Below are 26,665 nucleotides of genomic sequence, written 5' to 3'. Positions count from 1 at the left end.
ATGTATTTAAATTAAATGTCCTTTTATTAATTTCATTTGAATTCTATGCAATCAATCAGCTTTCTATTTAAGGAGAAAGGATTCTAAGAAAAGTGAAATGTAGGTAGAGAATAACTATAAAAGACTGATTCTGATTTCTTTTTCTTGTGTCCTTAGTACACAACAGTATCTTTGACAACAAAAATGTCCTGCTCATGTGACAGAGAGGCCCAGAAGTGGAAAAAATATAATCAGTTAATGAATAATGCATATGGTCACAGCAATGGTCAAATTATACTGTTTCCTAGTGGGTACCATTTTTCTTCATTGAGTAGGACACTACAAAGTTGGATGTTAATTGCTCCCACAAATGTGGTTTTGCTCTTCACAATTAACATTAAGACATGTCCTTGGAGCTCTGTGACTTCATCATATACCACCTGAAAAGAGAGAGGAATAATGAAAATATAAATCAGATATGCTACATGAATCTTTTAAACATATTGCTTTTAATAAAAATAGTTAGTTGCTAATATCTTGTACCTTGGAAAATAGATAGGTCAATGTTAGAATCCTTCATTTCTAACTGAAATCTTGAAAAGCTAAAGGTTCTGCTATCATAATGATGGTTAATGAAAGAACATTTTTATAGGAAGCTTAGAATATACCCTTATTTTATTAATAGTTGTCCATCCCAAATTTAATAAGACTATAACTTATTCTGAAGAAGTAGTTTAAAAACACTTCATCTTTTAACTGTCCTTGAATTTGCTGTGAAACATGGGAACTTGAACATTATCTTTCTTTGTTGAAGGCAATGAGGAAAGCAGACCAATTTCCATGATTTCCTTGTGCTATTTTAACACAGTACAGCAATATGTCTTTCCACATGTGAAGAAGTCACTCTCTGGTGACTTTAATTTATTTAAAATTGCTTTATTTTCAATTTTGAAAACATATACTCATTAAGTAAATTATTGATGAAACAAAAAAGAACAAAAAAAAGGAAGGAAATATTTATATTTCTACCATTGGGAAATAATTACAGTTGACATTCTGATGTTGTTATTTTTCTATAAATAATCACTTCTTATGAATCTGAGTTGTAATTAAGCTGTGTGTAGTTTTGTGTCTTGCTCTTTTCCACTTACTGGTCATGTAACATTTTTAGAAAGGATAGGTTTAACTGTATTTTATAATGTCCAGGGAGTAAGTAAGTCACAGGCATTACCACTGAGTGCCTGCACTGGTAAAGAAACTAAAAGTGCAGTGTTCTCACGAAATTAGTCATTCATCATGAAACGAGGGGAGAGCCGTGTGTAAATCCAACATGGTTCCCAGGGAAACTCCTTAGAATGCATTTAGAAAAGTGTTTCATATGCTGCTTCAAACTTGCTTTTTAACAAACAAGCTACAAGATAGAAAAAAGCATTCTCTATATATGCAAAAAGAAGCAGAGGAAACAACTTAGGGGAAGTCCTTTGAGTTGGCTGGGAGGCCTCCTCTGTGTGTGCAGATGTAGTTTCTGGTCCATCATACAGGAATCTGCCTACCATTCATGAACCCAGTAAATTATCAATGAAATTTTGTTCAAAATCTGCTAGCTGCTCTGAACAATGAATGCTTTACTTGTCAAGTAGATAATAGTTTAATCAAGAAAGGGAGATTCAAAATGATATGTTAACTCACTCTACCCTCTTCACGTGACTGACAGCTCCTGGCTGCCTCCTCTTCTAGAATCTTACATTCCAGACAGGAGAGTGTCTTTTCCTTGGACTGCTATTTAAATAATTCCATTTCACCCATTGAGCTCCCTGGGATAATGAAGAATTTTAAGGGAAGCCTTATAAATCTCAAAACCCTACCTCTGTAATTCATCCTTTTTGACCGCAACGGATGCCCAGTGTGAACCCTCTGAACCACTCCTCCTGGATTCTTTCCAGGACTTCAGAGCAAATTCCTGTTCCCTGTCTCTGTAGTGACTATTCTGCACTATCTAAACGGATGTACATTTTCTTTCCACAATACTTTCAGCAGACGAACTCATCTTCTCTTTTATAGAGAAACAGATGAAGGGGCCCTTAAAGTGTTACTGTATGCGAAGTCAAAAAATGGAATAACTCAAAGTCTTAGGCCTTTGGAAAAGTCTGGCTTAAGAACTCTGTGAATGATATAAATAGGCCCTAAAGATGTAATTATAAAAGAAACATATCCATTATTCATATTTACATGAATCTGTTGTCAATTATATGTTTTCTCATTTGCATAATGGTGATAATAATATTTATCTTTTAACATTGTAGGGAAGAATAAATGAGATAACAAATACAAGCCTTACCGCAAAGCCTAGTACATATTAAACACTAATAAATTATAGCTGAAAAAGATCCATCAAATACACAAAAAAAGAATGATTGTTTCTTGGAATTTTGCATTAGTTGACTGAAGAAAACACTTCAATAAAGACTTGAGTCTCCCAGGTATTTAACAAGCTGAAATTCTCAAGAAGTGACTTTCAAAATTAATTGCCTTCTTGGTTAAAATACAAACATTTGAACGGCAAAGTTTATATTACTTTATGGATTCCCCCCCCCCATGCTTCATTATGCATATTTTTTTTTTAAAAAGTGACTGAAGTTTTATAAGCATGCAATCGTACAGCATGGATGACGTGTCTATTAATTTTTTAACTGAACCTACAATGTTGTTAAAAAATTAAGCATTCTTTTTGTGCAATGATTAATTAGTGGGTAATGTTAGAGAAGTACACAAATGATTATAGTCTTCGAGATATTTTCACCAAATATTTGAATATATATTCTTCCTTCACATAAGCAGACCAAAATAGCTCAACTCCTTTGATTTCACTTTATGGTACTTTTTATACCCATAGGCATGAACCAGGTCTTCATTGCCTCTTGACAAATATGGAATTTGTGGGTTTGAAATTGTTACATCAAGTAGAAACACATTGTTTAAGTGAATGTCTGTTGACTTATATACAAGCGTTCACTGTGTCATATTTGACACCGGGTCTAGTAAATAGTTCTAAAGGGTATTTTAATGGTTGCGATGAGAGAACAATTATGGATTCTGAAGTGTGTCCAGTGCTGGTGGGAAGAGGGGTGAAGAGGCAGGATGATGAAAGTGAGAATTCAGAACCACTGAGAACAGACCTCTGTGGGTGCAGAGAGGGAGGGATAACAAAGCACAGTTTAGTGGGGTCAATATGGGCTTTGGAATCAGGAAGTTTAGAACTTGAAATCTTGTTATGTGGCCCTGGTCAAAATGTTTGACCTTAGGGGTTGACTGTCTGTATTTACAATGAGAATTTTCATCACGTATTGAATAGCAAATGAGTAGACCATATAGGTAACCAGAGCTATTGCTTACTGAGTATATCATATACTTGGCATTATGCTAGGTCTTCATAAACATTCTGGAAGATATTTTAAGGAACGTGAAACAGAATGTTTCTGTTCTGTCCTTTCTAATTTCCCCTATTTGCTTCATAATATCTAAGAAAGGAACACAATGTAAAAAATACATAGACTATAATAAGATAATTTTGTTACAAGATAGAATCTGTATTTCTACTGAGTCATTTAACAAATGGTGGTTTGTAACCAGATGCCAAAGGCCACAGAGTGGAAAGAGCAAAGGCTTTGGAGCCGGAACCCCAGCTCTGCTTCTTGAAAGCTGCAGTGCCGTTCCGAGCATCCCTACCAGCACCCTGCCCACCTTGAACCCGGCCGCGTCTCCCTCTGGGATTTGTAGATGACGGGGTTTCAGGAAGACTGCTGGCAAAGCCGGTTAAGACTCACTCTGGGAAGTGTCCAGCAGACAAGCACGGCTCTGTGTGAAACCTTTAGTATCTGAAGTGTGGGCACTAAAGAGACACTTGGCAACGTCCCTGACCTAGTCTCTCTTGCGGTGGGTCTTAGGGAGGGAGAGGGCTCAGAAGAAAAATGGAAAGATCTATTTTCATGAAGAACTTTGTAAGACATCGGTGATGCAATGTAATAACCCCTTTGTATTCCACGAAGAGATTTATACGGACAGGAGAGTGAGGTCATGTTCTCCCACTTCCCAGAACAATGCACGGCTGCGGCAGCTTGAGAAACCCAGCCGTGTGAGTGGCTGATGGAGAAGCACTCAGGAAGCAAAGCAGGGAGAAGTGAAAAACAAGGTAGATGCCATGTGATGATTTCTGGCTCCCTAGAAAACACACGTAAAGTGTTACTGAGGACACCCAGAAATAGTTGAGAGGTTTGGCACAGAGATGAGGGCTTACATCACAGCTGAGGTCAGGAGAAAGTAAAAACCAGTTAAAACTGGTGGATGGTACTATTTTGCATTTCTTAAAATAAATATTCTTGTTATATTAATAGGAACACAAAATATTGGGAGAAAAATTAAAATATAGCCTTTTAAATCCCCTCATAGCTTTCTAAATTCAATCAGTTTCCCTTCCAAACTTGTTTCTATGGTGATCATTACTATTAAAATACTTATCCACACATCACGTAATTCACATTTCTGAAAATTCGGACTGTGGGTAAATTGGAGTTTGCTATGCAGGGACTGCAGGCTTTGAAACACTTTTATATGTGTTCCAAGTACAAATGGTGTGTATTTCTGCTATAGAGTAGTATAGAGTGATGGAGAAATTATTGCAGTGATTTCTAATCAGCAGGTCATAAATGTATGGGGCCCAGAAGTATTACGAGCCATCAGAAAATGTATGGACAGAACAAGCATATGCTCTCCAGGTAGGCATATTTGCTGCTGTTTTTAATAATACATAAAGCTTGAATAATTGAAATACAATTAATTTAAACTCTCCTGAACTGTCAGTGGCCATTTGTTGTGATGTGCTTCCTTAGATCACAAATGCTGAGGCACATCATTGAGCGTGAGAAGTCTGCTGATATTAAAGGAAGTCTTGTACTCAGAAAGTCTAGAAACTAGTGACATTGTTGGGAGGTGTCTATCTCAAGCTGTTGATTTCATGACAAATAGTAAAAATGTCAAAATATTTTTTCTTACTAAATTAGAGAAATCTCAACCTCTCTTTCTCAGATTGTAGTTTTATGTTTTGTACACACACACACACACACACAGTGTCACTTATAAAACTACTCCAAATATTGAATTTCACAAATCTTTTTAGAAGTAACTAAGTTTTAAAAATACTAAGGAATATAAGATATTTTCCTTGTCCTTGAGATGTTTTATAATATACTTTAAGAAAAACAATGTGTACTAAGTACTAAGTAAAGATAATGAGTGTCATCCGGCCAGTGTGGCTCAGTGGATTGAGCATTGGTCCCATGGACTGAGAGGTCTTGGTTTGATTCCCAGTCAGGACACATGCCCATGTTGTAGGCCTGATCCCCAGTAGGGGGCGTGCAGGAGGCAGCCACTCGATGTTTCTTTCTCACATAGATGTTTCTATCTCTCCTTTCCTCTCTCTCTCAAAAATCAATAGAAACATATTTAAAAAAAAAAGATGGTAAGTGTGACACAAGCGTCCAGGAGAAGAGTTGCTTCTAGAGTCCACCTTTGAAAGAAGCCCAGTCAGCACTGAAGGGCAGCGGGTTGAACGCTGCAGAAGCTTCATCATCGAAGTCTTCGGGACCATTCAGGCAATGACAAGCTGTCTGATGGGACGAGAATGTGGCTAAGTATGGGACGTTAAAAGGGCTCGAGCACACAGTTATTGACAAAGGTGCAAAAGACATTGAATAAAGAAGAATTGCTCTCCTGGGTGCTAGAGGAATTGGCATTCATAGACAGAAAAACATAAACCCCAACCTAATTCACAGTTTATTTAAAAATTAACTCAAGATGGGTGATATACTTAATATGAAATCCAAAACTATAAAACATTAGGAGAAAGTGTGTAAGCCTTAGATGTTAGGTGAGTTCTTAGACTTGATAACAAAAGCACAATCTATAAAAAGAAAAATTGATAAATTGGATCTCATCAAAATAAAAACTTTTACTCTGTGAAAGACCCTGCGAAAAAGATGAAAAGACCAGCTATAGAATGGAGGGAAATATTTGCAAACCAAATATCTGATGAAGAACTAGTATCCCGAATGTGTAAAGAACTCTCAAAACTTAACAATAAACTGCTAACTATCCAATTAAAAATGAGCAAAGACTTGTCACCAAAGAAGATGTGCAGATGGTAAATAAGCACAGGAAAAGAAGTTCAACATCATTTGACATTATGTAAATGAAAATTAAGACCACAATTAGATGCCATTTCGTACCTATTAAACTGAAATAAAAAAATGGTGCTAGCATCAGATGCTGGCAAAGATGAAGTTTCTACTGGATCATTTATACATTGCTGGTGGGAGTGTAAATCGGTATAGAGAAAGTGTATGGTAGTTTCTTATAAAACTAACTATGCCATTACTATATACCCACTAATTACACTCTGAGCCTTTATCCTAGGGCAGTTACAATCTCTGCTCACGCAAAAACCTATGCATTAATATTCACAGCAGCTTTGTTTGCTATAATCCCAAGTCAGAAATAACCCAGATGTCCTTTAATGTGTGAACAGTTAAAAAACTCTCATACCTCTGTACCGTGACTACCACTCAGAAGTGAAAAGGAATCAACTATTGATATATGCAGCAACTTGGATGTCCCTCTAGGGAATTAGTGAGTTAAAAGAAAAAGCCAATCTCAAAACATTCTAAACTGAATGATTCCACTTATAAATACTATAAATAACAAAATTATAGCAATGGGGAACAGATTAGTAGTTGTCAGTGGTTTGAGAGGTTGTGCTGGAAGGTGGGTAGTGTCCCTGGCTATAATAGGGCACAGTATAATTGGGTAACACCAGAAATTTTTGTGATGGAACTGTTCTGTACTTTGTGCTGGTGGTCACACAAACCTATACATGTTTAGTTCTAAAAATGCATAGAACTAAACAAACACACACACACACACACACACGAGCACATTTACAACTGGTGAAATCTGAATTAATGTCAATTTTCTGTTTATGATACTAGACTATATAGTTATGAAAGATGTTACCATTTGGGGAAAGTAGTTAAAGGATATTTGAATTATTTCTATATTATTTCTTACAACTGTATGTGAATCTATAACTATCTCAAAACAACATTAAAAAAAAAATCTTATGACCATAATATTGCTCCAAGAGGCAACTTAGGAAAATTACTGAGTCCAGTTTTAAAGGCTATGAATATCATACTTAGAATTTTTAATATTATACAGTAGGCGGTGAGGGACCTTTGAAAAAAGTTAAACAGAAGATTAATAAATATGATTAATCTTTGAAAGACATTTGAAGTAGATATATGAAAGATTTAATAAAAAAAACACAAGACTGGAGTCAGACAGAAGGCTATTATAGTAGCCAATGTCACAAGGACCTCAAACAAAGCAAGGCATTGGGACAGAGAGAAGGTGATAGGTTTCAGAGCCAGGAAGCTGCACAACAGAGCTGACAAAACTTGGTGACTCTTTGGGCATATGCGTGAGAGGCAGGGAGATGTCATTGGAAGCTGTCCTTAGAGGCGGCCAACAGGAGGCAAGCAGGTTTAAAAGTGGCTAGGAGGCAGCCCCACAGAGCTCTCCAGTGATCAGGCAGTAGTGCAGGTGTAACGGTGAGGAGAGCAGCCCGGGCTCCAGGAATAGATTTGGATGCAACCCAGAGAGAGGTGGTAAGTGGAAATCTACAGAACACAGACAGTCTGAGAGAACACATTTCAAGAAGAGATATGGGTAGACAGATGACGGAATGCCAACAAACAACTCTATTCTAAGAGGAAGAATGTAAATGAAGGAAAATGAGGGAGTGGTTGGAAAAGACAGAAGGAGTTAAGAAAAGGTTGAACAAAAGGGAGGTGGCAGGAGAGAGGCACAGTTAATAGCGGTGCTGCATAACTTCAGGAGAGGAGAACCGGAGGGCTCAGTGCATTATGTTGCATCAGTTAAAGTCAGAATCCACATTGCAAAGGGTTGAAGGGTGAAAAGGAAGTGCAGGAAATGTGAGTCAATTCTGTAAAAGTTTGGAGGCAACATAGAGGAAAAGAAAAATTGGATACTTTAGAAATGTTGAGTTGAGGCGTTTGTTTTGTTTAATTAAGATTTCTGAGTCAAGGTTTGAATGGATGAGACAGCCTTAAAAGGAACAAATAATCAACTGAACAAGGTACAGAGAGATGGGAAAGAATGGACTCAAGAGAATAAATGTAGGATTTGCCTTAGAAAGAAGTAGGGGTTTGGATGTTCAAACTGCATAATACAGATGAAATAGCTATACCTAGTATACATGAACTGAGATTTAATTTGTATTTTGTACTTTTTAAAAAAGTTTTTTTCCAAATGTGATTTTATGAAATGTAGGTTAAACTACGATAAGATTATTAGGTAAGAAAAACCAGGCAAAGGAAAGTAAGGTTAGGAACGACGGTCAAGTTTGGGATCATATGAACATGAGAAATAAGCCCTATGTAGTCGTAGGCTCTTCCTGGAGATGAGTCACAGTTTGAAAATTGGTTCACAAGCCCTTTGAAAACAGTATCTGTATTTTACAGTTCCCATCGGCTCTAGAACAGTGATCAGCTCATAGTGGCTATTTTGGGGAAATGTCTACTGTTTATATAATAATGCTGCCAATTATTGCAAATTTTCCATATTTGGTTGTCAGGCTGAAAAACGGTAAGAAAAATACAAAACGACAGAACAAGAGATGAATCATACTTACAATTTCATTGTACGTAGGGTCAGTACATTTTGGAACAGATTTTGTTTTCCTCCTACGGACTTCACTGGGATATGGTAAAAGATAAAATTCAACATGTGCACTGGGCGCGGAGCCATCTGGGAGATGCTGCAAAGGAAAATGGCCATAAATATTAATGCATGTTGCTATCAGAGAAAACAGATACATAGCTACTAAATATCTAGACCAAAGGCAGGATCAAGATTTATTACCATCACTCTGTTTATCAGAAAATAAGAAAACATTAAAAAGGAAATATATCATTGTTCAGAAATAATTCCAAAGTGCAGCTTAAAAGAGTAAAATTGTTCATCTTAAATTAAATGTTGTGTCAGAGAACTATATTTAAAAGCCCATTAAATATAATTCATTTTTTACAGTAAAACTAAATTTGCGTTGTTGACAGAAACTGTTGAGAGATGAATGTGAACCTCAAACAGAAACAATAATTAAGTGCCTCAGGATACTGTACACCACTTGAAAATAAAATTAAAAAAATCAAGTTTAATACATAAAATAAGATACACCATTTAATGACATGTATATGTATATTATATAATATTATATTTTAAAGCAGAATTTAATTAAAATATCTATTAGACCTACAACTTTCATATACTTACAAGATGGTTATAATTTTATTGTCTAAATTTTTATATTGGATAATCCTTTTTAAGTTGTGTTGTATGGAGCCCCCAAATTTGTCTACATTGTCGCCTGAGCAATGATGCCAAGTGGGTGGATCACTGGGGATCCTCTCTTCCCATTATTCCTAACCACTGCCTCCCAACTTACCACCTCCCCCATTCTAGCTGCAGAATGTCTTCCCTCTTCTCTTCTATCTTTCCTTATATGGACATTTTTATTTCTTATTATATCATTTTAAGAGTGAGGCTACTGTTTCAAAAATTTGGAAACTACTGTATTTCAAAAAAAGGGTCCTATCGTTGCATCTTGACCAAACAAAGAATCAGTGGTCCTAAAACTTTGAATGTCTGGTTCAGTAAGATGAGAAGTGTTTGTATAATTTAAAGAGGAGGATTTAAACATCAATCTTGAGGAATAAAGTGATTATTTTGACTACATTGTATGAAATTGGTGATTTTCAACAATACATTTTAATGCTCTGAATCACAGACACTCACATGTGAACAGCCAGTGCCACCCCCAAACTCATTAGCTGTAATTCTGTATCTTTCTTTGTCACTTGGAAAAGCGTATTGGAAAGTAAGAAAATATGATATATGTTATTACAGGGCTAACTTTCATTCAGTTCTAATTTACATGGTAAAGTTATGTTATTGGGAAAGTTTGGCTCTTTGTTATTCACGAACTATATAAGATACATCAGGAGACACCCATATGTCAAAATACTAAGACTGTAAAAAATGGTGCTTTAGATGGAGCACAAGTACCCCTTCCCCACTTAAAAGTTTGCCCTGGGAGGAGGAACTTTAAAATGTATCAGTGACACAGAAAAAGGTTGCTAATAATATTTGACAGAGATACTTTTTTTGTGTGTGAGAATAATGAAGGGAGTGCTCTATTTCTCTCTTTTCTGCTATGGGGCTTGATTTTTACCACATCTGTAATCACTGTATTCTCCAACTTAGTCATTAGAATCATGGTTCTGGAAATGGACTTGTTGATTGCCATCTGTGCCGCCCCCCCAATTTGCCAACTATGTGGCATTTGGCAGGTATCTTAACTTTTCAGTGGGTCAGCTTCCTAACCTGTTAAAGGAGGATAAAGATGGTACCTATCTTGTAGTATTTAAAACATTAAATAAAACGAACAATGTAATATGAGGACAGTGCCAGAAACAGAGTAAGACAGTAAACACTTGATACTATTTTTGTTTTCTATAAATTAGACATGAATATGCAATGTGTACTGATTAAACAAGATATCCCTAATGTGCCATGACATTTATGAGCAGGTTTTTCAATCTTGACACTACTGATATTTGGGGCTTGATAATTCTTTTAATTCTCTGTTGTAGGGGGTTGTTCTGCTACTGGCATCCAGCAGGTAACTAACTTTCCAGGGTGTTTTTACAGCATCCTGGACACACTACCTACCAGAATCCAGTTGCCCCATCTTCCCAGTTGTGACAACCAAATATGTCTCCAGACATTGCTGTCATCTGGGGGGCAAACTGATCCCACCTGAGAACCACCAATGTCGATGGCTCTCCAGAGAAATCTCTAGTTCATTCTTAGGATCCCGGCATAGTGACCTGTGAATGTTTCCACCTGGATGTCTGCTTGGTACTCTTCTATAAACTCTACCCGAAATCTATTTTCTATCCTTCCTCATCACTCCAAAGCAGATTTTTTCAAGCTGTTAAAATTGCATTAAAGGATACTCTCTCTTCCCTGGGGCCTCCCTTGTTCTTGTACCAAGATCAACATCTTCCTCCTTTGCCTCAGTTTATCTGCCACCTCAGACCTTTGCTATAACCTAACTTATTACAACTAGATTTTAAATACTTTTGATGCCCCAGTTTCCCCACCTCTTTTTTTCCTTCCGTTTGTTCACTGCTGTTGTATTTATAAAGCTAGTTTGATCATGTCACTTTCCTTCTCAAAACAGTCAAGGTTTCTCAGCTGCCTGAAGAATAAGCCACCAACTACAGAAAGGGGAAACTTGTGTGTACCAACCTTTCCCAAGCATTTAACAACTTAGGGTTTCAGCTTCTATTTCCAAGTATACTGTAGTGTCCTCAACAAGATTTTTGAATAATCTGGAGTTTTTAGGATAATAGAACAGCACAAGTTGCAATGTAAGAGGGGTGCTTTAGGTCTGAGCAGTGGACTTAGTCTGTTCTGAGCAGATTTAAATTGCAGGCATTGATTTTTCAAGTCTCTGAGAGTCTTTTTCCAAAGCAGCTATCTATCAACACTATTTTTTTCTCCTCTTCTTACTGGTACCATATTCTGCTTCTTAAAGATCTCAGCTAATTTATTTAAAAAAATCACTAGTTGTTCCTTTATCAATACTTCTCATCTTTGACTGCTATGTTGATATAAATTAAATTTTACTTTAAAATGATTAAATAACTGCTACTGTCTAAATGTCTCACCCTAAGATTTTTTTTTTTTTTTAGTTTTACTGCTTTTAGACCTACACAAAGACATAACACTTTGACCTCAAGAGTCACAAGGCTTGGGGATACAGAGTTCTTAGTTTGACCCTCAGTCTGAAATGAGCAGTTCTTGTGTCACTCAGAGGACTTTCTTATTCATGGTGGATTGAAGTCAAGCAACACTGCTACTTTTTTTCAGAACTCTGGCTAATATTATTACTGTGATCAGAAGATAGTGTGAAGTCCTGTAAACTCTATTTTGTTGCTCATACTAATGTTGCATTCCATAGTTTCTAGATATTCTGTTAAAATTGTCCTAACATAGTACTTGGTATATAATAGACACTAACTAAATAGTTATCAAGTGACTGAATGACTGAGGTGTGTATTCATAGCGTCTAGCTCCTTGAAAGCTCTCCAGCGATTTGTTGAATCATTATTTATAATGTGATATAAAAACTAGAAGTCTTTCTAACATCCCAAGATTTCATGTAAATAGTGCTCCTATCTATTGCAAGTGGATGTATCTTGAGTTCTGTTTTCAAGGTCTGTCCTAGGTGTTAACTTGACCACTTAGCAGTTTGAAGGCATCTCTCTGTTAGAGCTGATCCCATGCACATCGTTGGGTTTGGGGGCTTCTAAAACTTTGACTTTATATCATCTCATCTCTCAGCTCAGATGAAACAATTCGATGCTTACTCTCCTTCTTTACCTCTTTCTGGCCCCCAGCTGGAGCTAGACTGGATTTGTAACATAATTATTTGTACTCATTCTCAGAATAAAACCCTTGACGGCATCTCCATTTCCAGCTGGGGACATGCTCTCTAACTGCTGTCCTCCTTTCCTGATGCCTGCTTCCCCGTGACAGTCCTTCTGCCTCTCTGCATCTCTCCCACTTAGCTCCTTAAAAATCTTGACAATAAGCACAAACACGATATTAACATCTCTTTCTAGAAGCCAATGATGACCTGATAATTTCCTGGGAGCCTAATAAATTATGGAGTGTGGTCTAAATTTATATATTGTGCTAAATTCTCATATACTCTCTCAACCTCATGCAAGTTTTTCCCTCCACACCCCCCCCCCCCTTCCTTTTTGGAGTACTTGGAAAAAACAGGAATAGGTATATTGCTTTACGAGGACCTTTGGGTGGAGGCAGGGAGCTGGCTCCATATTAGTAACAAGTCTTCCTGAGAGAGGAAATAAATATGTTTCATACAGATGTGGGAATCAGTTTGTTTTTTTTTAGGTTTTGAAAGAGGTGACTCTTTAAAAAGATTGGAAATGACAGCCTTGGGATAGTCTTAGTATTCACTGGTGGAGAGACTTCTTTCTCTACCGAGGAGTGAAATATAAAGGATTCTTAGCTTTGGTCATTATTTTAGTGTATAAGACTGAAATATATGTATGTATATTAATAAATCTTGTGTATAAGATGAAAATGTATGTATGTATATTAATAAATCTTTGTTCATAATGTTGACTTGTAAATAGTCTTGCTTTAGGTTATGACTAATTAAAAATACCAATTTTCTACCTTCGTTTTTTTTGCCCCAGGTTGCACACAGCATTTCAAATGGTTTTCAGTGCTACTTTTGTTGTTTTTATGGTCAGTGAATGAAAGTATGTTGAAAACATGGTTAATTTACCAAAATAGATAAAAATAAAAGTAAGCAGTAGTTGACTGGCTGGTGTGGCTCAGTGGTTGAGCATCGACCTATGCACCAAGAAGTTGCCAGTTCGATTCCTGGTCAGGGCATATGCCCAGGTTGTGGGCCAAATCCCCAGTGGGGGGCATGCAGGAGGCGGCCAGTTGATGTTCTCTCTCATTGATCTTTCTATCTCTCCCTCCCTTTCCCTTCCTCTCTCTCTAAAATCAATAAAGAAAAAATATTTTTTTTAAAGTAAGCAGTAGCAAGTTAGTTTAATGAAAATGAAATATGTATATATATGCTGTTTAGTAAATAAAACCATCTCACATTGTAAGGTACACCAGCAATACCAGTATTTTTCTATGAATGTATGAGGAAGATATTTTTTTCATACACAGTAATAATAATAGCTACTGCATAATAAATATATACTTAATTTAAAGCAATGTCTTTAAAAATGCTTGAGCCAGTATTATTGTATTTATTTTATTGAAAATTATTTTCTATAAGACCTTTATGCTCTTTACCACTACGTTATATTGAGTCTACAAAGGATGCTAAAGGAAACGGTCAGACTCAAATTAAGAGCCTTCTAGATCTAGTTTTATCAGAAATGTGATAAAGACACTGGTTTAATAATAACAGACTCTTTGGAAACTTCTATAGATTAATTCAAAAATTAATTGGATTTAATAGGTTATTATCTTGTTGATGAACAATTTATGAGAATTTTACATCAAGTTTTTTTTTTTTTTAACCTAAATGTTTCCAGTTATAGGGTAATATGAGCTTTGGTAGGAATCAACTGATGATGGTTAAAATATGATTAGACGGTAAAAACCTGAGGTCTATGTCAGAAACAAAACAAAACAATAAAAAAGTATTTTCTTCTTCAACGTGCTTGCCAAATTTCAATTTCGAAACTCAGTCTAGTCATCATGAAGAGTTTTCTTTTAAAAAATAAAATGTCAAAGTACGATAAAAGTACAGATGTGAAATACAAGTGCTTGTGATAGATGGTTTGTTGTGTGCCTTAGTTGAGGAAATTCAAGTGCTCTGTATGTTTTGGTAATATAGAGTGGGATGATTTCAGGTCCTCATGAATTAAATTAGGATGGTCTCCTTCATTTCACAACAGTTTAAGTCTTTAATAGAAGTGTTGTCCTCAGTAGGTGATTTCTAATAATTTTTAAAGTCAATTTAAAAATCAAACTACCATGTGTCTAGCACTTGGGATGGTCTGTGACAAGACATGAAAAAGTAATTGAAATAGTTTCTGCCTTCAAAGAACTAACAAACTTATTTTCATGATCATCTTGATATATGTAAATCATTTACACACACACACACACACACACACACACACACACGTATATATTTAACTTGATTTAGTTAACCATAGACAGAAGTCGGTATAGTAGATAAAATTTCTTTTCTGACTCAATACATACAGATTGAATTGCTTCTAAAAATTCAGAATTCTAATTAGAGTTCCAGACTTTGTTATTAAATATCTTGTGCAATTGGCAAGTTTTTTCATTTCTTAGTCTTAATAACATGTAAGAAGTAAGGCTTTAAGCCTTGTTTATTTTTACAATATATTGAATAGGCAATCTGAAGAGTTGTTTATGAGTTAGCTGGTAATTAAACTTTTTTTTTTTTTCACAATTGCACTGAACTGCTTTAAATGATTTCAAATCTACTAACTCACCTTCTATTCCCAAGTGCTGAGAAAATTGTACAAATAAGAGGGGAAGACTATGTTTTGTTAGTCATTACCGAGGAATTGCAAAGAACAGATGATATACTGAAAAATTAGATTTATGATGTTATTCTTGATATTAGGGAAAGAGGGTGGATGACAAAAAGCAAAAACTTGTAATTCAGAGGTAAAGTATATGAGTTTTATATACCTCAAATATTTACCTAGATCTTTTTCTTCTAAGATTATCATGATTTAAATAAAGATATAGATATACAATGTGCAAGGTGCCAAAAACCTGAGTGTGATATGACCAGTGTGTTGAATCAGAAAATCAAGACTGAGTTATGAGGGGCTGGAATGATGAACTGTATCTAACAAGGTTAAAAACAATTGACAGACCTGAAACAATAAAATACACAAAAGAGAAAACTTAGGGAAGAAAATACAGTGCACAATGCCAAGTCCTTCTTTTGGGTTTGGAAAACAGACTCTGTAAACTCAGAGAATTAAAAACTTGGCTTAACTATAGCACTTGAAAAAACTTTGAAAAAGTTATATATGATTATGTGTTCAATACATCCACTTGCCAGAGATTTCTAGCTACAACCTACAGTAAGGTTAAGGTTATCTATTTTCCTGTCTGTCTATCTATCATCTATCTATCTATCATCTATCTATCTATCTATCTATCTATCTATCTATCTATCTATCTCATATACACAAGAAACTTACTTTAATATAAAGAGAAAAAGGTTAAAAGTAAAAGAATGAAAGTGATATACCATGCTAACATTAATCAAAGGAAAAATGGATTATTTATATAAATATCTGACAAACTATATTTAAGAGCAAAAACACTACCATGAGTAGAAAAGTCTATTTTATAGTGACAAAGGGCCTATTAATCAAGAGGCCATAATAATAATAAATGTTGCCCAGATGGTGTGGCTCAATGGTTGAGTGTCAATCCATGCACCAAGAGGTCACTGGTTCAATTCCTGGTCAGGGCACATTCCCAGGCTGTAGGCCCAATCCCCAGTCGGGGGCATATAGGAGGCAGCTAATCGCTGTTCTTTGTCACTGGTGTTTCTATCCCTCTCCTTTCCTCTCTCTCTCAAATCAATAAAGAAAAAATATTATAAAAATAATAATACTAAGTATTTACACAATATTATACAAATGCACAACTATAATTGAAGATTTTTTTTTAGTTAATTCTCACCTGAGTATATTTTTTCATTGATTTTTAGATAAAGTAGAAGGGGAGGGGAGAGGCAGAGAAAGAAACATGTGTCTCACATTGATTGGTTGCCTCCCAAACACATCCTGACCAGGGACAGGAATTGAACCTGCAACCCAGACATGTGCCCTTGACCAAGAATCAAACCTGTAACCCTTTGGTCTGTGGGCCAATGTTCTAATCACTGAACAAACTAGCTAGGACTATGGTTGAAGATCTTAACACCCCTATCTTAATAATCCATATAACTAACAGAGTAAATCAGTGAGGGTATAAAAGATTTGAACAACATAACCTAATCAACCAACATAACTTAATTGACATTCATAGAAGACTCCACCCAAGAATAATTGAAACTACAGGATGAGCCAAAATGATAAAAGTTTCAAAAGGTGAGATAAGGCAGTAAATATTAAATGGATGTACGTTAAGTGTAACACTAGAGGCCAAAGGACAAAAGAATCACCAGGGGCATGAGTGACGCAAGAGCTTCAGGGAGGACGAGAGGTTAAAGGTGAGCATGAGACTTGAGTTGGATGTAGGAGGTAAGTATGACATAGTCACCTAGAATTATGTGTATTTGGTCAACAGTGAATGAACCATCTAGAATATAATATTTGTGTTGGAGAGGGGAATATAAAAGTCAGGTTATAGGTAGATTGCATAGTACCTTAATTATTAAACTAAGGATTTTGAAATTCATAGAGACTCAACATTTATTATTGATACGATAAAAATAGTTTTAAGATATCTTAGGCAGGAGGAAATAGGGGAAGTAGAAAATAAGGAAAGGAATATCATAGCAGCCAATCAAACTAATTCATAGATGAATTAATAGAGAATATAGAATAGTATTTTGACAATAATAAAAGTAACAGGAAATTAAAAGGAGTAATGATGAAATGAGTCAAAATATAGAAAATAATGGCCTTTTGCTCAAAATCAAGGGTAGAAAATAATTATAGAAAACTTTTGATCAGGACTTGTTAGAGATGATGCAACAATTTTTTGAAATAAGTAGTGAGAGTGAGGGCTGGCTTTAGTGGAAAGCAGAAGACGATGCTTCAGCATTGTTGAATTTGAAAAGATAGCAGGATATGAAAGTGTGAACGCTCATCAGGGAGTTGGAAATGTGTACACTGAATTCAAAGAACTATGAAGAGTAGAGATAGCAACTTAGTAGTAATTCATATAATCTTTGAAGTCTCAAGACTAAAAGAAATGTATAGAAAATTAGTTTGAAGAGTTAATGTCCGGAATACTGGAAAAAGCTTCATGTTTAAGGGCTAAGTGTGAAGCCAACATTTTTTTTTTTTTTTTAATCCTCACCCGAGGATATTTTTCCATTTTTTTGTACAGATAGAGTGGGAGGGAGAGAGAGGAAGGGAGAGAGAGAGAGAAACATCGATGTGAAGGGACACATCGAGTGGCTGCCACCCGCACGACCAACCAGGGCCGGGGACAAACTGCAACCGAAGTACGTGCCCTTAGCGGGAACCGAACCCGGGTCTTTCCCGACCGCAGGCCGATGCTCTAACCGCTGAGCCAAACTGGCCAGGGCGGAAGCCAACATTTATTAAGCCACTGCATACTTATCTAGTTTAAATTTGCAACTGCTAAGGAAGCCTCATGTCAAGGAGGTTTAGGGAATGTATAAATGGTGAAATTTCATGGAGATCTTGAGAATATTAAAGTTCAAGAAGAAAAGAATAGTTAAAGATGTTGACTCTTGGAAAAAAAAGATCAATTATGATCATATGAATAATCATAGGTTTATAGAACATAATTAAGAAATAATTGGTAATCTTTGAGAGGCAATGTTTCTGCGGTAAAACAAAAACCATAAAATACAACAAAATACCCATATCTGGGCTGGGTATACTTCAGTACCACACTGCTTTGCATTTTATTCTTTGAAATGAGAGATCAATGTCATAATGGGTTTACTCTGGATAAACAATTTTTTTTATTCATGGAATATATGCCAAATACAATTGATGGGATAATTGTTATTGCCCTTGAAATTTTCCTCTTAGCGATAAATTAACATGTATCTATATTGAAGTGCAAATGGGACAAAATTTGAAAAGAATTAGGATAGAGAATTTAGCTAAGTTAGTTTTAAAAGGAAATACAAAACATTGTTATCATCACTTGTGCCTAGTTTTCATCACTTTTATCTTCATCAAATCTAAGTGTTATCTGTGTTCTATTTCAATAGGCACCAGAATTCACTTGGTGCCAAGTCCAGAACTCACGCTGTCTGTTGAGTACGACTGACGGAATAAATAGCCATTTGGTGAATGTTTCTTACAGTATAGTCCATGACCCACTTGCATCATAGAGCTTTCTGGAATGTTCACATTTGGAAGCAGGAGAGAGGAAAACAAGTCTAGAAATAAAAGAGTAGAGGAATTCCCGAGACCAGAAGATGCCAACCCACACTTACAGAATCAAAATCGCTGGGAGTTATTTTTTAAAAAAAGAAGCTATATTTTAAAGACAAGACTCAACCCTCAAGCTACACTTACACAGTAAAATTTTAAAAAATATTTTAAGTAAAAAATAAAATGTAATAACATTTTAGTGCTTAGTCTGGGTTTCTTGTGGTTGTGTTTGACTTCTCTCTCTCTCTCTCATTCTCTCAACTGTTAACTGTTTTCTTCCATTTTGTGTTGTATGAAAGGATTAAACAACACTCAATTTGAGGTGTTTTGTTTTTTCCTTGACAATATCTTCATTTGAAATACCTTTCTCTTTTGTTACAGTGTACAAGACTCTAATAGTGTGAACATCTTCAATATCAGAAGAGAGTCCAATATTCTTATTAATTACTTTTAGAACCTTCTGGAACGCTCATATTCTGGAACAGGTAGAAGAAAGTAGTCTAGAAATAGCACAGACTGGGAGAGAAACGGAGAGACACTGCCGACTGTGAGTCAATGGAAGAGACCATTTTAAAACGGACTACATGGGGGAAATATTAGAGATATTTTAAAAATATTTCAAATCCAAATGATTTTTATATTTTTGTTATATAAACTGAAATAAGAGTCTTGATCAAGCTTCTAATTAACTATATTTCTTTGTTAATCTCTGCTCCCTAGGAAAAATCATATTTTGTTCCTTTGAAAGAAAAAACATTTTAGCAATTTTGTTTTAGCTTGTGATGTCACAGGAGGAAAGTAATTTTTAGAGCAAAGCTTCAAAGATTTAATATAAGATAAATAATTCTTTTCGTCAAACTTAATATTAAATGTAACAAGACTGTAGGCACAATAATTCATTTTAATATTAAAATCAAACACAACTCTTTAGTCTAATTACTTTGGCATGTGAAAATACTAAAGACTCAAAAAATAACAATTAGTTAAAACTTGAAATGAGCAAAGAAAATATATTGAGAAGTTATAGATAGATTTTTTCTGTCGTTTATACATATAATGTTATCTCCGCCTTCAGATAAGCAGAAGGAAGACGCTGTGAAATGCAAGGCATGAGAACTTTGTTGTGATGATTTTTGGAAGGTGAGAAAGATCTGATTCTTAGTTGTTCACATCAGAAGTCATTTGACATTCTTTCTTTTAACCAAGTATTCATTAAGCACCTCCTATATACGTGGCCCTGTTTTAGCCCCTGAGGTCACAGCAGTGGTACAGGGCTGTGGAGAAAATAAAGTAAGAAAGGAAGTTTGGACATGGCAACAAATAAGGTGGTTCGGCAGTTTTGCCTGTGGGAGTAAGGACCTCGTTGAAAAGGTGACAATAAGACACGGTCATTCAGGGCATGTGAGACTGAGCCATGGATAATTTGTGTCGTGAGCCAGAGAAAGAGCATTCCAGGTAAACTGAGTAGGAGGAACAATTATCCTGGGGTATGCTTGCAATATTCAAGGAACAACAAGGAAGTCTCTGAAGATGATGTGGAGTGATCGGAGGAGTATGTAGAGGGGGTGAGATGGGAGAGGTCAAGGGGCCAGATTAGTATGCCTCACCCGTCATTATTCATAAGTGTTTTGGCTTTCATTGTATGTGATGTGAGACTCCTTTCCCAACAGAATATAAAGAAGGAAATGACGGCATTTTATTTATTCTGAAGGAATGTTCTGGTTGCTAGGTTAGGAAGAGATGATAAAGAAATAAGAGCAGACACAGGGAGACCTGGTAAAAGGATACAGCAATATTTGGTTTGAAAGATGGTGGTGGCTTGAACCACTGGTGGTAACAGTGGACATAAAAAGTGGTGAGATTCTGGATTTATTTTGAATGCAGAGCTGACATGATTTGCTGATAAATTGGATGTAGTTTGTGAAAGAAGTAAAAGTGACTAAGGATTTTTACCTGAGCAACTAGTAAGATGAAGGTGCTATTTACTGAGATAAGAAAGATTGCAAAAGAAGCAGGTTGGGGAGGGCCATGGTCATAAGTTTTATTTGGTGTATGTTAAGTTTGTGAATCCTATTGCATTTCTATTAGAGTTGTAGCGTAATCAGTGGTACATACAACCCTGCATTTTAGGGAGACATTCAAGTTGGAGTTATAAATACAGAAGAGAAAAACATGTATGTTGTCTTCAAAGCCACAGGCTGAAGATAGAAAAGACAAGAGGTCTAGAATGAATATCAGGGCCATGTTAAGAGACTGGGGAAAGGGGAGGAGCCAGCAGGCACTGAGAATCGGGACTGCAGGAGGTATTGCTTCATTGCTAAGTTCCTTTAGGGAGCATTGGCAAAGTATGGGCTCTAGCGGCCCTAAGTTTTTTTTGTTTCTTTTTACTTTTTGTGGGCTTCATCTGATCACTTGCCATTTACTCATAATTTGATTTGAATCTCAAAGTCTTGCTCCCCTCATGCCTGCATCACATTCATTTTGAGTATCCTTATTGGTAGTGTAGATTCATCTGGGTATAAAATGCATTTTTGAAAGCTGTCGAATGTAATTTTGGGATTCATCTGATGAATAAAATGGGCAATCAAGTTGGTTAATATTGCCTTTGATCAAATACTCGGCATGACTATTCAGTGACATCACCAAGTTTGCTGTGGGTCACCTGCCAGGTCTGAAAGGAACGTTAACAGGTGTGTTCTAAAATGTTTTGCAGTGACAACATTACTGAAATAAAAATTTAGTTTCCAAGAGGACTATTTTCCATTCATAATCATTTATCAGATACATATAGGAGTTCTGTTAACTTGATTAACACTATTTCTTAATATTCTATTATTTTATCACATATATTTTTACAGATACTTAAGTAAATCTTCATTTCTCAGCCTAAAAATTTCTTAAACAGTTGTTACTGTCATTTAAGATGATTGTCTAATCAAAAGTAATTGAAAATACTTATTTTAATGAGTAAAAGTTCTACAAAACCACATTTAGTAATATTGGCCCAGCTATGACAAAAAAACAAAAATGCTGATTATAAACACTATAGATTTACAAACAAACATCCTTGGGTATCTGGCTAATACTAAGTTTGTAACAGACATATCCCCTGTAAATTTTGACAACCATTTGCTCTCTGAACAAATATTTATTAAGTTCTAGCATGTTCCAGATGCATGCCATGTTGAGAAGAGTTTGCTCTTTTAAATCCTTCCAGTTGCATCCTGAGAGGTTTATATTTGTAAAGGAGAAAGCCCAAATAGTGCTACTGACTTTCTCCACATCTATAGTCTCCTGGAGAGCTTCACCATGTAGAGAACCCATTTTGACAAGACTAGAGGGGGACCGGAGAAGCTGGTGAGGCTTAGAGTTCCCCTTTCCTGTTCATTGCACCTAGACTCAGATCATTAATAACTTACCCTGGCTCACAGAAAGCTCCCTTTCTTGCTTGATGACGTGGCCCAATTGCTGTTCTTGCCTGTGACTTGACCCTGCCTCAGGGATGATGGAGTGTAATAGAAATAACACTTTTACTTTTCTTTAGAAACTAACTAGAGTTGTGCTAGGTTCTGGGATTGCAAAGGTGGGGATCCTGTCCTCAAACAATTTACTATTTTTTGAGAAAAAGAAATATCTGTGAGCAATTACATCAGAATCTGAAAACTGTTGTGGTGGTAAAATCTCAAGGTACGATGGGAATTTGGAGGGAAACCCTAAGACATCCTGGCTTCACAGGCAAGGTGCTGGCACTACTCAAAGAGATGAGTCAATTCTCCAGCAAGCTCAGCATGATGAATGGATGTAAATTCTTGAGACTGAGCTGTTTTTCCTTTAGCTCTTGAGCCTCTAGCTAGTTCTGCTTTCTCAAAGCTTTTTCACTAACTTTTCCCCAACACGTCGTTTTGAATAAAATCTAATTTTAATTGTAGGACTTTCCCTGTGAAATATTTTATAGTCCCTGAGGATTATAGTCATACTGAGGAAGAACACTGTAATTGGTTCATTGTTCCTCACTTAAACTTTGCGGCTGGCCCCATTTCTCTCACTAATGTTGACATTAATTGCTTAGCAGAGGCAAGTGCTTTTTAAATGTAGGTTTCCACGTTTCTCATTAGATATGACAAACTTACAATGTTTTTCATGTGTTTCACTAGTATGGTCAGCTTCACATCTTCATATGATATCACTAACTGTACCTTAGGCACCTTGTCAGGAAACTTCTCACCTGATAAAACAATAGAATTTCAGTGGGTTACATTGGAAATGGCTCAGCATAGTATAAATTAAATGTTTAAACATTAAAACAGGACCAATGGATAATATGCAAAAGAAACATTCTTTGGATCTGCTGAAAACATAATACTTTCTAGGAATCTGGGTTGTATCTAATCTTCCTGAACCAACTCTTTCTCCTCATGTTCCATGTTTTATTTTGATCAATACCATTATTTTCTTAATTATTGAAGCTTGAAACCTCAGTGTCATTTTTGGTCCAATTTTCTCCTCAATTTTCAGTACAATGAGCTTAAATAATTAGAGAGCACGGAGGTCGAAAGTGTTGGTATTAGAAGTTAGTGTGTCTGGGGTTCAGTCCCAGCACTATACTTAGACTGTCATCGCGACTAGTTAACTTCTGTAAAATGAAGATACTAGTTACATACTTCAGGATAGTTAAGATGATTAACTGATAAAATTCAAAAACTTTTCACAATATAATCTTAATAAATGTTTGTGATTACTAATATTCTTTCTCCATATATTTGCAGTCATCTCTTTTTCCCTACTTCCATAGCACCTAGTTCAGAATCACATGGATCTTTTGCCTGAACTTCTAGAACATTCTCTTTCCCTTCTCTAGAACCCAGACCTATTTGTACACAGTTACCAGTATAATCTTCCTACAGAAACATTTATAAAAATAATCTTTTGATCAAAGTACTGTTCATAGCTTTCCATTGCTTATGAAAACAAGTCTGAGTTTCTCAACCTAGTACTGTAACTTCTTCTTAAATCTGTTTTATTCCCACTATGATTATTCCATACTGTAGCCTGTGCGTTCAGTTCTACAAAATTGCTCTGCTGTTTTCTTCTAGTCATTGCTCACATTATTCCCCCTTTTCTGAAATGGTCTCTTCCACCATATTTGGCTATTGAACTTTTACCTTTCTACAAGATCTACTTAAAATGCAAAATAGTTTCTGTGGTCACCTCCTACTGAACCCCCTTAGATCAGTTTGTCACTTAATATTTATATCGTAACTATCTAACATGTCTCAAATTTGCTTTGGGGATTATAGTTCCCTTTAGGGCTTACATTTTTTTTCTTATATCTCTAAGAGATATTAATCGGTACTTGCTCCATACTGTCACAAAAACATTTATTTAACAACAAAAGTAACCTCATTTTTTCTTTAAAGTTATATAATTTCATTATTAATATGAGGGCTTTAGTTTCATAATTAAAATTTTTCAGTTTATAGCTCAAGGATTAAGCATAATTTACAGTTTTTCTACTATTTCCCTTGGCAATCTGTACTTGTATGTTCTCTGAGAAAAGTTAGAGAGAAGAAATTTATCAATAACAAGGAACTTGGCAATGTTCTGTTGTGGGCATACTTTGGACTCCTTGTAGCACAGTGGGTTTTCCGATGGTCAGTCTCAGCTCTCTAATCCTCTCTAACATTTGAAAATTAAACTTGAGCTGTATGTTTCCTCTCCCAAAGCCTTTTACATGCTTATTAGGATAGTTTGCACATCGTAAGAAGATAATAATAATTAATTTTATTAATCTGAATTATTGACATTAAAGTAATTAAACTTTGAATGTTTCTTACAACTGAAATGGTTATTGCATAAATATAATAAAACACTTTGTCCCTTCAAATATCTTGATTACAATGACTAAGAGAGACATTGTGAGTTAGACCATAAAATAATTCTGAGTGTAGTAGTGTATTTGAATTTTGTAGGTAAATTGGATTTTATAATAAAAATATACAATGTTGAACTTTTGTTATGAACATGCTAAAAGTGCTGATAACTTTTTGATGTACAATAAAAATTATTTTTGAATTAAAGAGTGAAAAGATTATTAGATAGAAACTCAATATGTTTAAGCAGAGGAGTTTTAATTCAAAGGTAAAAAATGTATGATTGGATATCTAAATGGTAACCAATTTAAATAAACTGTTACTTGAACTGACTTAATTTAGTATTGTACCCTAAACCTCTCATGCAAAATTTGTAACCAGAGTATCCATAAAAACATGCTAGAGTCCAGAACCCAGTGAAAATTTAGGCCTCTAGGAAGTCTTAGTAATAATATAGCAATAGTAGAGGTACTTAGTATTTCTAGAACTCTTACTATGTGCCAAACATAGTAAGAGCTCTGTGTACATGAACTCATTAAAATCCTCACTTCTGTTTTACACATGAGAAAATTGAGGCATCGGTGTAACATCATGCAGACAATAAATGGTGCAGGGTTAAATGATCTCTAAAGCCTGTGTTTTTAAATATCATGCTAAAAGGGAGCAGACAAGAGGGCAATAATTTAAGGGAATGAGTTTAAATGAAAAATCCAGAGAGGGAGAATTTTGAGAATAAATTCATATGGACAAGAAGATGCTAGAATATCTTGATGTTTTGCTTCCAGTTAGTCTTAGGGATCTGATCATGCTTGATCTAACTATGTATAGCAATCCAAGAATTGTTAAACTATTATTGATCCTAAGGATGATTGTGTTGAAATGCTTGAATGCATGGTTCTTCAGTGGTTAGTACAGTGCTTATTATATATAATGTGTCCATTAATGCTGAAAATAGTATTTCAAAGTTTAACTTTTTAACAAATTATATTTTATTGAATTTTTAGAGACAGAGGAAGGGAGAGCGATAGAAACATCAATGTGAGAGATATATATAAGTTGGCTGCCTCCTGCACGCCCCCCACTGGGAAATTGACCCTGCAATCCCGACAGATGCCTTGACTGGGAATCAAACCAGAACCTCTCAGTCCATGGGATGATGCTCAACCCACTGAGCCACACTGGCCAGGCTAACTTTTTTCAGATGATAATATATTCATATGATTAAAAAATGAAAATTTAGCCCTGGCCAGTTTGGCTCAGTGGTTAGAGCATCGGCCTGCGGTCCGGAGAGACCCAGGTTCGGTTCCCACTAAGGGCATGTACTTCGGTTGCAGTTTGTCCCCGGCCCTGGTTGGTCGTGCGGGTGGCAGCCACTCGATGTGTCCCTTCACATCGATGTTTCTCTCTCTCTCCCTTCCACTCTATCTGTACAAAAAATGGAAAAATATCCTCGGGTGAGGATAAAAAAAAATAAAAAAATAAAAATGAAAATTTATTTTAGAAGTATACAGTAAATAATCTTCCTCTGATTCCTAACACCTATCCACCCAGTTCCCCCACCATTAATTAATTTGTTTCTTTTACACCCCTCCAGAAGGACATATATTCTTCCAAAGTTTCTCCATGGAAGCAAATATGAATAAGTATTTTTATCCCCCCGCCCTTTCCCCACAAAAGAAATAACATATTTACTATTTGACACAAAGATCTTGGAAATGTTTTCATATCAAAAATACAAATCTCTATTTAAAAATATAGTTTCATATTATCCTATTACAGGAAAATACCATCATTTATTTAACCAGTTCTCTTTTGATGGGCAGGTGGTTTGTTTCCAGCATTTCCAGCTGTTAGAGACCAAGCTGAAATGAATAGCCTTGTGTGTGTATCATTTTGTACCTGTGGACAAGTATCATAGGATAAATTCAACAGGAGACTTGCTGGTGAAGGGTATTAGCATTT

The 26,665-nt window shown here is 35.7% G+C and overlaps 1 protein-coding gene across 3 annotated transcripts in view; it reads right to left on the bottom strand.

The window, feature by feature from the left end:
- Positions 1-266: 266 nt before the first annotated feature.
- The window catches only part of PIK3C2G (phosphatidylinositol-4-phosphate 3-kinase catalytic subunit type 2 gamma), a 272,104-nt gene continuing 245,705 nt past the window's right edge, over positions 267-26,665 (bottom strand). For all 3 annotated transcript variants that reach the window (XM_036251349.1, XM_036251350.1, XM_036251351.1), the window contains 3 exons: positions 22,964-23,058; positions 8,744-8,869; positions 267-419 (listed from right to left, as the gene is read on the bottom strand). In XM_036251349.1, coding sequence (XP_036107242.1) covers positions 267-419; positions 8,744-8,869; positions 22,964-23,058 — 374 coding nt within the window. The remainder of the gene's footprint in view (positions 420-8,743; positions 8,870-22,963; positions 23,059-26,665) is intronic.

This window comes from Molossus molossus, unplaced genomic scaffold (assembly GCF_014108415.1).
Source record: "Molossus molossus isolate mMolMol1 unplaced genomic scaffold, mMolMol1.p scaffold_m16_p_10, whole genome shotgun sequence".
Lineage (NCBI taxonomy): Eukaryota > Metazoa > Chordata > Mammalia > Chiroptera > Molossidae > Molossus > Molossus molossus.
This window is presented reverse-complemented; position numbering and strand designations above follow the sequence as displayed.